Raw genomic sequence first — 14,825 nt, 5'->3', positions numbered from 1 at the left:
TGACCTTGGGCTGAGGTGAGAGGGACCTGTGAACCATGGGCTCTGGAGGGTAAGGGGGGTGGGGTAAAGAGGAGTCCTCAGCCCAACAGGATTCAGCCTGGCCCTAAGAGCTGTATCTCCTCAACTTCTCCACCCAACCTGTATTCCTTTTTCCTCCTTCCAGGAGCACCTCTTTCCATTCCTCCTCTTGCAGCTTAGGTGGCACCTCCTGCAGGAAGTCTTCCTCATCCAGACGGTGCCAGGTCTATTTTGTGGGTCTCGTAGACCCTATACGACACCCACTCTAGCACAATTCACTTTGGACACCTGCTCCCCACTTCCCCCATTCCTAGTGCTGGACTCCCCTCCCCCTCCAGGCTGAGCACCTGGTGACAGAGGTAAGAGCACAGGACAGCCACACCCAGAGCTAAGAGGATAAGGCGCTTGAGGTAACGTAAAAGGCACTCCCTTCTCTACCCAGAATTGGCCAGGAAATGAATAAACACAAAAGGAAAATCTTGGCACGGTTTCTGTGTTCCACGGTCAACATGTCTAAAGATGGTCATGCGGGGCAAAACCGAAATGAAACATTCTCCAACTGGCGCAGAGACGTGGTTCTTGTAACTTGTATCCCACCTCGGAACAGAGACTTCAGGGGTCCTCCTTGATCACCCAGTCCCCGCTCTCAATATGGGAGAAACATGGGCACCTTTAGGGAGGGGGTGGGGGTGCAGCAGTCAACAGTTGGTTCTCTGCTGCCGCCATGTGGCCAAGCTGTTGGCTGCCCACAGGCCAGTGTCCCCACGCTGACAGCCTTGGTCTTGACAGCAGGTGTCAAGGAGTGCCTCTTCTTCCACCCTCATCGCTGGCTCTGCAGGAGGGGGGCGGGGCAGGCAAGCCCTGTAGGGGAGGTCAGTTAATGGGGCCTTGCTGTGCCCAATACAAGTGCTCCCCCAAGGTTTATTCACAAAGCCTGGCCCATATTTGGCTTATGACCTGCCCAACTGCCCTGGCGTCCATCACCTTGAAGGAGCGCTAGCCACTCTGCTTTCTTGGGGCTCTCACTCCCCTCTGAACGCTACTTCAGAGAACTAGCGCCAGCCTCCTTCTCCAGCCCAAGACATCAGCTTAGTGACAGCAAGGGGAAATCTCTCACCATAATAGAACCCCATCATTCTGCAGCTTTAAAACATTCGATGGCTCTCCACCGCCAGACCTTTACCTGCGGCTGGAGAACCCTAGGTTTTGAAGACTCCTTCAGCTTCACTGTAAACCAATCATACCAGGTCCTTCCCTTTGCATAGGCTGGTTCCTCCACTAGGAACATCTTTCCTGTTCGCCTGTTATCCCTTCCTATATCCTCAGATAAACCCGCCACTCCCACGTGCCTACTCCTAGATAAATACCCATCTAATTGTGACCACTGTTTCTCACCCTCGCTCAGAATAGGAGCTGGACTGCAGAGAAGCTGAGAGCCCTACAGGAATCAAGACAGACAACAAGGGTGCCTCGGGGCTGACTGCTGACCGGAACACCAATAACAGGGACAGCTGGCATGCCATCACCCTGGCCCCAGAGGCAGTTGTTTGGTGCCCTGACCAGAAGCAAGGGGAACAGAAGCAGGAAACAGGCAGAAAAAGAGACCCAGGGCATGTGTGCAGAGTGAACACCACCCAAGCCTATAGCTACTCCCTAGGGGCTTTAGAGTCTAGACAGGTGGCCTGCTGCCATGCCCATTCTAATGTGATCCGGGCTGGGGCAAGGGTAGGAGCTATGCTGCCATTTCCTGGCACAGTAAGTAGAATCATTCCAGTGCACCCTTGGTTCATGCCACCCACACAGACATATCCTCCAACATGGGTTGGTTTCGGCGGCAGAGTATCTTGGCCTAGCTCTGAGACCGCATGAGTGTGATTCACTCTACAGTCTGGAGACCATATTCAGTAGACATTTTTCTCCCATAAACACTTCCTAGGTCTTTTACACCCCTGGTTGATGAGATGGTTAAGTTGGCAGAAGTGGGAGAGCCCCCCAGCAGTAAGGTAGAGTTCTTCTGCATTGAACCTTGGGCTCTACCCAAAGTGGGTCTCATGATAGAAAGAATGGGGCTGGGCCTTCACTGCTGAGACTCATGGTGACCTACATAGGCTGGGCCATGTAGGGAACAGGGTGACTGAAGAGGGCCCAGTGTACCTAGTGGCATCAGCCCTTCTCAGGGCAGAATCCACTCCTGCCCAGCTGTCAGCTGGGTCTTCTCTTCTCTCAGGCCCTCCAGCTCGCTCCTGGGGGCCATTCTGAGGAATGTGCTGCTGGCCAGAGGTAGGGGAGCTCAGGTGGACAGCCCTTCATGAGAAGGCCCAAGCTGGGACAAATTCCCCAGAGTCCTACAGCTACAATAAGGTTAGACTCTGAATTTGTGCCGAACACTGCGCCACCTCACTAAGGGCTCCCACCTGCTCCAGAGCTCAGACTCTCCCCACCTGACAGTCCCCATCTTACTCAGCTCCACCCCCGCTAAATTATAGCAATCCATTAAGCAGAGCCACAGCCAGGGCTCTCAGAGTGATTGGGTGGTTCTTTGGGGGACATGGCTAGAGACCCCACTGGGAAGTGAAAGGGAAGGCACCAAAGGTTCAGATTGAGTATGGGGGTGGGGCTGTGGGAGGCAAGGCCAGTGGGTGCTAGAGAACCCTTTACAGGCGGCAGGACTTCAGCTGAATGAAAACGGCCCAGTCCAGGGTCTGACTCTGAGCTCACGTGGCCTGATGCAGTGTGAGGGAGGGAAGAGAGGGGCTCAAATGCGCATGTGCCTCCGTGCACGGAGAAGCATATCAGGCACTAGAGAGGAGGATCCAGTGTCTGTATGTGAATGAGTGGGTGAACAAAGGAACCAGTAATGAGGCCTGACAAGTGTCTACCCCAAAGCCCTTTAATGCACGCACTGACCCACAGTCCCTGCCTGCCGCCTGGGCAAGAGAGGCCAGCCCTGCCTGGAGGTTCCCACGCTCCCAGGGCCCAGCGGGCTTGGGAGAGCCACGCCCACACACTCCCATCAGTAGGTGAGGGGCGTCAGGATGAAGAGGCGGTCTTCTTCCTTGCGGATCCAGCGCATCAGCTTATGGATGGCACTAACAGCTGATGCCTTGGTCCCCAAGGGGCTGTAGCACATGTAGAGCTCAAAGGCACCTGTCACCTGGAAGAGGGGGAACAGGGTGGTCATCCAGGTTAGACACCCCTCGCGGGCCTTGATTGGGACCCCAGTGAAACCCACCCTCTCCCAGGGTCGCCTTACCCAGGCCAGAAGGTTCTCGTTGGGGCCTGTGTAGTAGATGGTCTTGAGGGGGCGGGAGGCATTGTGGGCGCGGCTGTGCAGGTACTGGTAGAGGCCCAGCAGCCGCTCCTGCTCCTCTTCACTGGTGTACGGGGCCTCGATCTCAGGGCTGGAGATGGGGAAGTGGGTTCACAAAGGAATGACTTTCATTGTCTTCTCTGGACAACTAGAAACACCCGCTCCTTGCCAGGGAGACTCTGCCATGTGCTCCCCCAGGACAGGACATTGTCTCCCCATCACACAGAAGACTCCCCGGGATAGGGTTGGGACCACCCAGACTGCCTGTTCCCAAGTTCATGGCATCTTTGGTGACCCTCCCTTGGAGAGGCCAATCTGAGTTAAGGTGTCCAAGACAGAGTGATAGGTCTGAAGTGAAAGAAAGGTGAGCTGGGAACCCTCTGGACCCAAAAGGAGAAAAAGGAAGAGAAAAGCTGCCACATCTGGCCCCAGCCTTCATCTCTGTTGGAGGAGGAAGTTGGAGTTTTACAACCTGAACCGGATTGAAGTGACCTCTGAGGCAAAGTTGCTCCAGGGCCAGGCACCCAGGAGCCCTGTTACAGCTTCCTTCCCTGGGTGTACTGGGCATTTCCAGGGCATCTGGGTAATGAAGTAGAGAGGTGTATGCCCGTGGGGAGTAGGGTGATAGGGAAACTGGGCTCCTGTGTCAAGGGTCAAACAGACTCAGCATGTCCATCCATTCCCAGAGGGGTCGTCAGCTACAGGACTGCATCAGGCTCAAGCCCAACCAGCAGCCCCCACGCCCATGGCTCTCTCAAGCAGTGAGAGACCCTCCCTCACCTGGTGAAGAGTCCTGAGCTCTTTGACTTATAGAGGAAGTGGCGCAGGTCGGGGATGCCCACTTGGGCGACACTGTAGAAGGGCGTGCGCAGCGCCTCCCGCAGCGCCGCGTGGGCTCCGCGCTTCCGCAGGCGCTCCTGGAAGCGGCGGCGGCAGTCGGAGACTGCAAAGAAGTCCTCGCGGTCGGTGGAGACAAGCAGGAGGCAGAGGTCGGTGTCAGGCTCCAGGTAAGAGATGTGTGCGTGGAAGAAGCCGGCTGCGTTGAATTTGGGCAGGCACACGGGCGTCCAGGCTTCCCCCTCACGGAAGGACGAGGAGGAACTGATGAGGTTGAAGAGCAGGTGCAGGTCGATGGGGTGCAGGAATTGGTCCTTGCGGCGCACAAGCGCCACGAGCTGGTTGCGCGCCAGCAGGATGGAGAAGACGAGGCTGCGCGCGCGCGCCTGCTGCAGACTGGCACTCACGGCGTCGCGCACCGCCGCCGCCAGGGGCAGGCAGCGCGCCGCCCCCATTAAGAAGCTGGGGTCTCGAGCCATGAGCTGCAGCAGGTTGTCGGTGATGCGCTCCGAGCCCGAGAGCAGGCGCCGCAGGTCATAGTTCTGCTTCTGCTGGAAGATGTGGCTCAGCTGCGCGCCCGTAAGAAGGCTCAGGATTTGGTAGTAGATGTAGAGCAGCTCCTGCGCCAGTTCCTGCGCCGACTGCCGCGTGCGGGCGACTGCTACCAACACCAGCGGGCTCCGGCGAACGAATACTACCTTGTAGCCATCTGAGGACAGGGTGGGGGAGTCAGGGTGGGATGTCAGCTTCAGCCCTTCTCCGGAAAGCCCTCCGGGACTGGCCGAGTCCAGTTCCCTCCGAGCCCCGCCTCCTGCACGGTTTGTGATTTCCACATCCTGTCTACCCTCCCTCAGAGCTCTGCACGCAGTAAGGGCTTCAGGATGATGAGTTGAAAAACAGAAGCTCAGGGCCCCCTTTCCCTGCGGGCTTCAGGCCTGTTTCTGCAACTTGCCCCACAGATTGGCACCAGCTGAAACGCTGGAAAATACATTCTTGTGCTGAATGGTAAGAGCTGGGTGGGGCTCAGGACCTGGGACTTTCTGGTCACCTCCCCAGGCTTCTCACCCTCTCCAAGGGCAAAGCCCATATCAGACCCACCTTTGGCCCTCACAGCGGCCCTAGGAAGCAGTCAGAACTGTTACCCTCTGTTCAGATGAGACCCTGAAGCCCAGTGAATGGAGGGACTGCCCTTGGTCACACAGCACATCCCAGCCCTCTAGGCCCCGGGAGTCCCAAAACTGCTTTGAATTAATCCTGGCCAGGGAAGCCCTTCCAGCACCCCTCTCCAGGTGGCTCACCTGCGTGGATGGAACGGATGGCATTCTTGTCCGCTTCCAGGAAGGACACCAGGGCCACCATGACACCCATGGTGCTAGAAAGTGCCTCCTCTGACCCATAGCGGGAGTACACAGGCTTCCCTGCCTCGCTCAGCACGAAGACGTGCTTCTGGTGCAGTCGCCATGCCTCGGCAGCCTCCTCTTCATCCCCCTCGCCTGCGCCCTCCCTAGGGGGCTCTGTGGCTGGTCTCCCAGCTGCCCCTGGGGGCTCCGGCCAGTCCTCAGAGCTTCCTGGCAGCATCTCCTCCTGGAGGTCTCGGGCGACACCGGTCAGCTGTGTGCTCAGCTCACTGAAGTCCTGGCTGATCTGGCGTATGTCTGCTGGCAGTGGTGGCGGACCCCCAGCACCCTCCTTGGGACTTTCCCCAGAAGCTGCCCCATCCTCCGATTCAGTCAGGTCCTCGTAGGAACGGGCATGGACAAACATGGCACCCTCCTGCCCAGCACCTGCCGGCCAAAAGCGCTGGTGCTTAGGGCAGTAGCCGCTGGCAGACTACCTCACCAGCAAGGTGCTTCGTTGATACTCTAGCTTCACTGCCTGTCCTGATGAGGCAAGTCACTCTTCCCTCCTGCTAGAGTCATGTCTCCCTGCGACCTTCAGACCACCAGTCTCCTCCCATTAACCGGGAAATAAGACCCAAGCCCCTCATGGCTGTGGGGGCAGCTGGTATCTGCCTGCCTCTCTCTCTCATCTCATGGTCCTTGCCCATCCCTGTCACACTGGCCTTTATCTATCTGCTCTTGGGACACCCTCAACTCCATCCCCACACCTACCTCAAGGCCTGTGCACCTGCTGTTCCTTCTGCCCTGAAGGCATTCCCACCTCCTCACATGGCTCGCACTTTGTCACACTTCAGTTCTCGGCAAAGATGTCAGTTGCCTCCTCACCTGACTTCCAACCCTAGGTACACTATCGTGTCTCCCTCCTTGATTTCCCTGTGGCACTTGTCCGTTATTGTCTTTCTCCCTAACTAAAGTGAGGTTCCCCCCCAAGGGCAGGAACCTGGTTGTTGACTGCTGTGTGCCCAGCACCTCTCTCGTGCCTGGAATACCTCCTGTGCTCATTGAATCTCTCCCTGGGAGAGGGCGCCCCGACCCTGCTCAGGCCATATCTCCTGACCGTCTCCTCTGTAATGGCCCCATTAGCCTGTGGCTCGCCTGAGGCAGGGACTATGTCAGTCTTCCTTTAATAATTCTTTCTCCCCCCACCCTTTAATTCCCTGCCCCCTACTTCTACCGCTGACCTATGGATGTTGCCATTTCCCCTTAAGAACTGGATCTCCAAAGTTGGGGCATCTCCTCCCACAGGATTATTTCTTTGACAGAATAGTTCAAAAGATATATTTTGGGTTTCTATTATGAGTTTGGCACTGTATCAGGCACTGGAGATACAACTGCTCTGTGCTCAGAGAGCTCACAATCTTGTGGATGAGAGATGGGCAACATATAAATAAAATTACAAAGTAACTCGTGTTCTGTACAGAGCATGGTCAGAGCGGGCTTAATTTGATAGGTGAGATTTAAGCTGAGAGCTGAGGGAGGGAGAAGGAGCCAGGCAGGTACACTGTAAGCACAGGGAATAGGAGGAGAGCCCACGCTGGCAGCCAGACAGCACAGGGCAAGCGGCCCAACACGAAGTGCGGAGGATGGCCGGAAGCGGTCTGAGCGTGGTTCCCTGCAGCAGCCCCAGCACCTGACAAATACCCAGTGGGTGGCTGAACACACGCATGAATGAATGGGAGGGAAAAAGTGCTTGGGAATCCTGATTGCCTGGAGGCCGCTCTAGCTGTCAACTGCCTGGGGCTGTACGCACTGCCGTACCTGGCTCCATTCCCTGGGCCAGCCCTGGTGTGGGGCTCTCGGCTCTCTCCACACTCTGCCCATCAGAAGGAGCCAACGTGCCATCAGGACATTCACTGCTTCTCTTCCTCTGCAAGTCAGCAGCCATCCTTTGTGCTCTCCTGTGGGGCAAACGAAGGCGTCATCAAGGGGAAGGTACTGTTGGCAGGGGTCACTGGCAGAATTAACAGTGGGAAGTACAGGAAAGTGTCCCTCCCCAGGACCCAGCTAACTCAAACCTCTGAGGAATAAGTTCTGAGTATTCCCCTCTAAAAAGTGAAGTATTTTGTTCTTTTTCTGGTTATAAAAGGAAGAATTCATGGTATCTATTCATTGAAGAAAACTTGGAAAATGTGAAAACTTATCAAGAAAAAATGTCATCATTTTCTCACCATTCAGGATCTTTCACTATTCACATTTTAATGTATTTCTTTCTAGTCTTTTTAAAAATGTATATAAAATGTAAATACTTTTTTTTTTTAATAATCTGATAACAGCCGCTAGCACTTATTGAATGCCAAGGCAGCGTGCTAAGAAGTTGATGAGGATTATAGTATCTAATCCTGATCACTGCTCTCTGAGGCAGGTGCTCCTATCGGGCTAGCTTTCCAGATGAAGGAACGGAGGCTGAGAGAGTTTAAGTACTTGGCCCAATGTCACCACAGAAAAGAAGCATGGTCTCCAAGGGCGAAGCCCATATCAGACCCACCTTTGGCCCTCACAGCGGCCCTAGGAAGCAGTCAGAACTGTTACCCTCTGTTCAGATGAGGCCCTGAAGCCCAGTGAATGGAGGGACTGCCCTTGGTCACACAGCACATCCCAGCCCTCTAAGCCCCGGGAGTCCCAAAACTGCTTTGAATTAATCCTGGCCAGGGAAGCCCTTCCAGCACCCCTCTCCAGGTGGCTCACCTGCGTGGATGGAACGGATGGCATTCTTGTCCGCTTCCAGGAAGGACACCAGGGCCACCATGACACCCATGGTGCTAGAAAGTGCCTCCTCTGACCCATAGCGGGAGTACACAGGCTTCCCTGCCTCGCTCAGCACGAAGACGTGCTTCTGGTGCAGTCGCCATGCCTCGGCAGCCTCCTCTTCATCCCCCTCGCCTGCGCCCTCCCTAGGGGGCTCTGTGGCTGGTCTCCCAGCTGCCCCTGGGGGCTCCGGCCAGTCCTCAGAGCTTCCTGGCAGCATCTCCTCCTGGAGGTCTCGGGCGACACCGGTCAGCTGTGTGCTCAGCTCACTGAAGTCCTGGCTGATCTGGCGTATGTCTGCTGGCAGTGGTGGCGGACCCCCAGCACCCTCCTTGGGACTTTCCCCAGAAGCTGCCCCATCCTCCGATTCAGTCAGGTCCTCGTAGGAACGGGCATGGACAAACATGGCACCCTCCTGCCCAGCACCTGCCGGCCAAAAGCGCTGGTGCTTAGGGCAGTAGCCGCTGGCAGACTACCTCACCAGCAAGGTGCTTCGTTGATACTCTAGCTTCACTGCCTGTCCTGATGAGGCAAGTCACTCTTCCCTCCTGCTAGAGTCATGTCTCCCTGCGACCTTCAGACCACCAGTCTCCTCCCATTAACCGGGAAATAAGACCCAAGCCCCTCATGGCTGTGGGGGCAGCTGGTATCTGCCTGCCTCTCTCTCTCATCTCACGGTCCTTGCCCATCCCTGTCACACTGGCCTTTATCTATCTGCTCTTGGGACACCCTCAACTCCATCCCCACACCTACCTCAAGGCCTGTGCACCTGCTGTTCCTTCTGCCCTGAAGGCATTCCCACCTCCTCACATGGCTCGCACTTTGTCACACTTCAGTTCTCGGCAAAGATGTCAGTTGCCTCCTCACCTGACTTCCAACCCTAGGTACACTATCGTGTCTCCCTCCTTGATTTCCCTGTGGCACTTGTCCGTTATTGTCTTTCTCCCTAACTAAAGTGAGGTTCCCCCCCAAGGGCAGGAACCTGGTTGTTGACTGCTGTGTGCCCAGCACCTCTCTCGTGCCTGGAATACCTCCTGTGCTCATTGAATCTCTCCCTGGGAGAGGGCGCCCCGACCCTGCTCAGGCCATATCTCCTGACCGTCTCCTCTGTAATGGCCCCATTAGCCTGTGGCTCGCCTGAGGCAGGGACTATGTCAGTCTTCCTTTAATAATTCTTTCTCCCCCCACCCTTTAATTCCCTGCCCCCTACTTCTACCGCTGACCTATGGATGTTGCCATTTCCCCTTAAGAACTGGATCTCCAAAGTTGGGGCATCTCCTCCCACAGGATTATTTCTTTGACAGAATAGTTCAAAAGATATATTTTGGGTTTCTATTATGAGTTTGGCACTGTATCAGGCACTGGAGATACAACTGCTCTGTGCTCAGAGAGCTCACAATCTTGTGGATGAGAGATGGGCAACATATAAATAAAATTACAAAGTAACTCGTGTTCTGTACAGAGCATGGTCAGAGCGGGCTTAATTTGATAGGTGAGATTTAAGCTGAGAGCTGAGGGAGGGAGAAGGAGCCAGGCAGGTACACTGTAAGCACAGGGAATAGGAGGAGAGCCCACGCTGGCAGCCAGACAGCACAGGGCAAGCGGCCCAACACGAAGTGCGGAGGATGGCCGGAAGCGGTCTGAGCGTGGTTCCCTGCAGCAGCCCCAGCACCTGACAAATACCCAGTGGGTGGCTGAACACACGCATGAATGAATGGGAGGGAAAAAGTGCTTGGGAATCCTGATTGCCTGGAGGCCGCTCTAGCTGTCAACTGCCTGGGGCTGTACGCACTGCCGTACCTGGCTCCATTCCCTGGGCCAGCCCTGGTGTGGGGCTCTCGGCTCTCTCCACACTCTGCCCATCAGAAGGAGCCAACGTGCCATCAGGACATTCACTGCTTCTCTTCCTCTGCAAGTCAGCAGCCATCCTTTGTGCTCTCCTGTGGGGCAAACGAAGGCGTCATCAAGGGGAAGGTACTGTTGGCAGGGGTCACTGGCAGAATTAACAGTGGGAAGTACAGGAAAGTGTCCCTCCCCAGGACCCAGCTAACTCAAACCTCTGAGGAATAAGTTCTGAGTATTCCCCTCTAAAAAGTGAAGTATTTTGTTCTTTATCTGGTTATAAAAGGAAGAATTCATGGTATCTATTCATTGAAGAAAACTTGGAAAATGTGAAAACTTATCAAGAAAAAATGTCATCATTTTCTCACCATTCAGGATCTTTCACTATTCACATTTTAATGTATTTCTTTCTAGTCTTTTTAAAAATGTATATAAAATGTAAATACTTTTTTTTTTTAATAATCTGATAACAGCCGCTAGCACTTATTGAACCCCAAGGCAGCGTGCTAAGAAGTTGATGAGGATTATAGTATCTAATCCTGATCACTGCTCTCTGAGGCAGGTGCTCCTATCGGGCTAGCTTTCCAGATGAAGGAACGGAGGCTGAGAGAGTTTAAGTACTTGGCCCAATGTCACCACAGAAAAGAAGCATGGGAGCTGGGAGTGGAAATGATTCTCTATCCTGATACTTTTCACTGCACATCTGACCGGGAACATTTCTCCATTCGAAATGGGAGTTCAGCGATAGTTCTTTTGGATATTTAGGCGCTTGCAAAGAAAGAAACGAGGCAGAGGAAACAGGCTCGTCTCTCTTCAGGCTGGAGCCCGGCTTTTCTGAGTACACTTTTGTACCTTTCGCATTTGGCACCAGTGCTTGCCTTACCAATTACAAACGACTATCAATGATTTCTATTTCTAGCCACGATCTCTCTTGTGACTTTTAGAGACACACATTTCCTTGATGTTTGACCTTAGATGTCTTACCGGATCTCAAAGTTCTATACCCAACACTGAGTTTCTGGTCATCACCTTAAAAAGTTGTTCCTGTCGGAGTTGTTCATCTCAGTGAAACACAATTTTATCCTTTTAGTTATTCAGTGGAAAATCTTGGAGTCATCCCTTATGCTTCTCTTTTTGCCACACCTCACATATCAAACTACCAGCAAATTCTGTCAGCTGTATTTCAGAATACAGGCACACCCAGTAAAATGTTACCCTAGTTAACATTTTCGCCACGGAATGCTTCTTGGTTTTTAATACCCAACCCTAGTAGCCAGCCTTCAAGACAGTCCCCCCGTAAGCCACGACTTTTGGTATTCACGCCTTTGTGTACTCCCCCCTCCCATACTGAGCAGGGCTGATCCATGTAACCAGTAGGATAATGTGAAAATGGCAACATATGACTTCTGAGGCTAGGTCATAAAAGACATTGTGACTTCTGCCTTGCTCTCTTTGACCACTCTCTAGGTGGAGCCATTAGCCATGTTGTGAGGACACAAGCAGCCCTGTGGAGAGAAATTCATGGCAAGAAACTGAGACTTGCAAACAGCCAGCACCAACGTGCCAGTCATGCCTTCTGGTGACTGCAACCTCGTGAGACTGTGAGCCTAAACGAGCCAGCTAAGCTGCTCCCAAATTCCTGCCCCACACAGAAACTATGAGATGATAAACAGTTATTGTTGTTTTAAGCTGCTAAGTTTTGGGATAATTTGTTATGCAGCAACAGATGACTAATACAACAAACGTGTATTGATTCAGCTTCCATTTTTACAGAAAAAAATGTATATTTACAGTATCAAAACTTGATCTTCATTTTTAACAAAGTAATGTGCATTTAAAGCCTTAAATTAGGATGTGGTTCCATAGTGTAGCGGTTAGCACATCTGCTTTACACGCAGAAGGTCCTGGGTTCATGCCCCAGTGGAGCCACGGTCCATGGTCTACGGCCATGCCACCCTGAACAAGCCCGATGTCTGATCTCAGAAGCAAAGCAGGGTTTGGCCTGGTTAGTACTTGGATAGAAGACCACCTAGGAAGACCAGGTGCTGCAGGCATAAATAATAATAATAAATAATAATAAAAAAATAAAGACTTAAATTACATTCCAAACAGAGCAAATGGAAGATCACTGAGTGCCAACAAAAGGGGCTTACTTGCATCATGCTGCTGCAGGCACTTGTAGAGGCCATGAAACTGGATCAAAGCAACACACATTGCTTGGTGATCAGGAGGGAATGTTTTAAGCATTTTATATCCCAACGCTATACATTATTGGGCATATATAAGGTATATATTTTCCCTGTGTTATAGCATCATTTTAGAAAATTGGGGATTTGGGGTTGATGGGGGAAGCATTATACTTTTTCCCTTTTAAATAATGGGGAACAGACACTAAGTTAGTGATTCCAGACAGATTGTCCAACTTCTGTGTAACGGATTACTGATGTTAGGTGGGAAACGTCCATATCAAGACTCTGTCTACTTCTCATCACCTCTACCACTACCGCAACAGGCCACGCCGCCGTTCTCTCTCTAGAGGACCGCTGCGACCATCTTCTACCCAGTCTCCCCACTTCTGCCCTTGTCCTGAACAGTCTGTCCTTCTCACAGCACTCAGTGAAACAGAGGTCAGGTCATGTAATTCCTCTGCTCATGACTGTAACGGTTCCGCCTCGCTCAGTGAGAAAGCCAGTTTCCTCGCAGTGGTGCACAAGGCTCACTCTCTCCACACTTCCCCCGCCCCCTTTACTTCTTTGACCTCATCTTCTGCCCTCCCCCCCACCCGCTTGTTTTGCATCAGCCCAGCCACACTGACCCCATCGCTTTCCTTAAGTATAATGTAAAGTTAAACGCTGGGTACTCCACTTCAGAACTTTGTCCCTGCTGAACTTCCTGCCTGGACCACATCTCCATGCTTTCCGCCCTGCTCCACACCTCACCTGATCCACTGCTTGGGCTAGAGGTCAACTTGACTTTCTCACTTCCTTTAGGGTGCTGCTCAAGTGCTGCGTTATCAGAAAGAGCTTCCTGCAATATTCCTGATTCTTACCCCACTGGTCTTGCTTTATTTTTCTACATTGAAGGTCACCTGTGACCTGCCATAAATTTCAAAATGTCAGCTCTGCACTCAGGACACGTTTAATTAATGTATGCAAGATAAATAACTTTGGAAAGGAGAAGGTGAAATATCTTAGAAGAACACCCAGTTACAATAAAGCCTCTGGAGCCCCCTGACTGTGTAGAAGACTTGTCCTTGCTAGCAGAAACAATGGCTCTGCAGTCAGAGGGAGCTGGATTAACCTGGCTTGGTTTTATAAATCTGTTTTCTCATCTATAAAATGGGGATAATGATAGTACTGATTCATTGGGTTTTGCAGGGTTAAATGAGATAATTCACGTAATTTGGTTACCCTGACACAGAGTAGGCACTTGTATACTCAGCTGCCATTCACACATGATTATTCTTAGCATTCAGTTCATGTGTAGCTGTACTTATACACGATCCAGTGGTCTCTGCCATGTAAATCAGTCCTTTGAAAGTCTGCTCACTCTGAGCTAGGTCCTGAATGAACTGGCCTGGGAAAATGAGCTTCTGACCTTGTGAAGCCAGGTGGGCTCTGGCCTGAAGTGACCCATCTGTGATGTTGGGCCAAACTACTGTCTATGAGACTAGGGCCCAGATTCTGGTATTCATGGGCCCTGGAGTTAGGTCTCTGCTGTTCTTAGAAGTCTCTCCCAAGTTGAATTCTTCGATCTGCCACATGCCCCTGCTGTGTGGCCTTGCACCTTTGACTCGAAGACCCAAACAAGGTCTACAGAAGCATACCCAATGTCGTGAGGGCCCAGTACCTACTGATCTCTTGTAGGCTTCAGGGGACTGAGCCTAGCCTGGCTGAATGGTACCCAACATGGTACCAGCATGAAGTGGGGGCAGGGTCAGCTGACCAGGGCTAGTAGATGCCTCCTTCACCATAGTTCCCCTGCCACCTGAGGTCATGCAGCATCTCAGCATCTCCAAGGCCCATCTGGGGACTCAGCCAGAAGACCTCATGAAGCAAACAGTTCTCCAGACACTTAACTCTGGAAACTAGGCAGGTGAGTGACTCACAGCAAAACCCACCCAAACCCCCACTGGAACCATAACCTGTCTAGCTTATGCTCCTGGGAGGCTGAGCCTAAAGCAGTTAAGCAGGAGAGGTCTCTTAGAACTAGTCTCTCAGATGCTCGCTTGGAGCCTGTTCTCAGGGAGCCCTTCTAGAAACTCCCAGGGCTTGCTACTTTCCTCAAAGTTCTCTACTGTGACATGAGCAATGCCACCAAGCCGGCTGGCTCAATCAGCCCTTCTAGTGCACCTCCCTCCCTCAGGTGCCCGCCCTGAAGGAGGAAGGACCTTGCAAGAGCCCCTCCCTACAGCCACCTCTTCCTGCTTAGATAGTGCAGCATCCAGCCTTGACTCTTTGGGGACTGGCCTCCTCAAAGGGGGGGTGCCAAGATCCACGGGTGTGCGGCAGATAGGACCCAGGTGAGGCTGTCTGTGCTGTAGCTGCTTCAGCAGGATGTCTGCTCCACAAGGAGAGCAGGGCCTGGTACTAGTCAGGGCTGGTAGCACTCGTCTCTCTGACAAAGGCTGTTCACCCTCCCTAGCAAACTAGAGACTAGAAAGGGCGGCTCAC

At 52.8% G+C, this 14,825-nt stretch overlaps 1 protein-coding gene across 3 annotated transcripts in view; it reads right to left on the bottom strand.

Annotated features, from left to right (window-relative positions):
* Positions 1 to 2,887: 2,887 nt before the first annotated feature.
* The window catches only part of MON1A (MON1 homolog A, secretory trafficking associated), a 14,758-nt gene continuing 2,820 nt past the window's right edge, over positions 2,888 to 14,825 (bottom strand). For 2 of the 3 annotated variants that reach the window (XM_023533357.1, XM_011364727.2), the window contains exons 2-6: positions 10,111 to 10,250; positions 8,251 to 8,736; positions 4,109 to 4,874; positions 3,272 to 3,419; positions 2,888 to 3,172 (exon numbers count right to left, since the gene is read on the bottom strand). In XM_023533357.1, the coding sequence (XP_023389125.1) occupies positions 3,032 to 3,172; positions 3,272 to 3,419; positions 4,109 to 4,874; positions 8,251 to 8,736; positions 10,111 to 10,237 (1,668 nt within the window). In that variant the 5' untranslated portion in view covers positions 10,238 to 10,250 and the 3' untranslated portion in view covers positions 2,888 to 3,031. Of the gene's footprint in view, positions 3,173 to 3,271; positions 3,420 to 4,108; positions 4,875 to 5,463; positions 5,950 to 7,323; positions 7,609 to 8,250; positions 8,737 to 10,110; positions 10,251 to 14,825 lie in introns of those variants that run through there. The other variant, XM_011364728.2, reaches the window with a different exon arrangement.

This window comes from Pteropus vampyrus, unplaced genomic scaffold (genome assembly GCF_000151845.1).
Source record: "Pteropus vampyrus isolate Shadow unplaced genomic scaffold, Pvam_2.0 Scaffold100, whole genome shotgun sequence".
Taxonomy (NCBI): domain Eukaryota; kingdom Metazoa; phylum Chordata; class Mammalia; order Chiroptera; family Pteropodidae; genus Pteropus; species Pteropus vampyrus.
The sequence above is the reverse complement of the archived record's forward strand: the minus strand, read 5'-3'. Positions and strand labels throughout refer to the sequence as shown.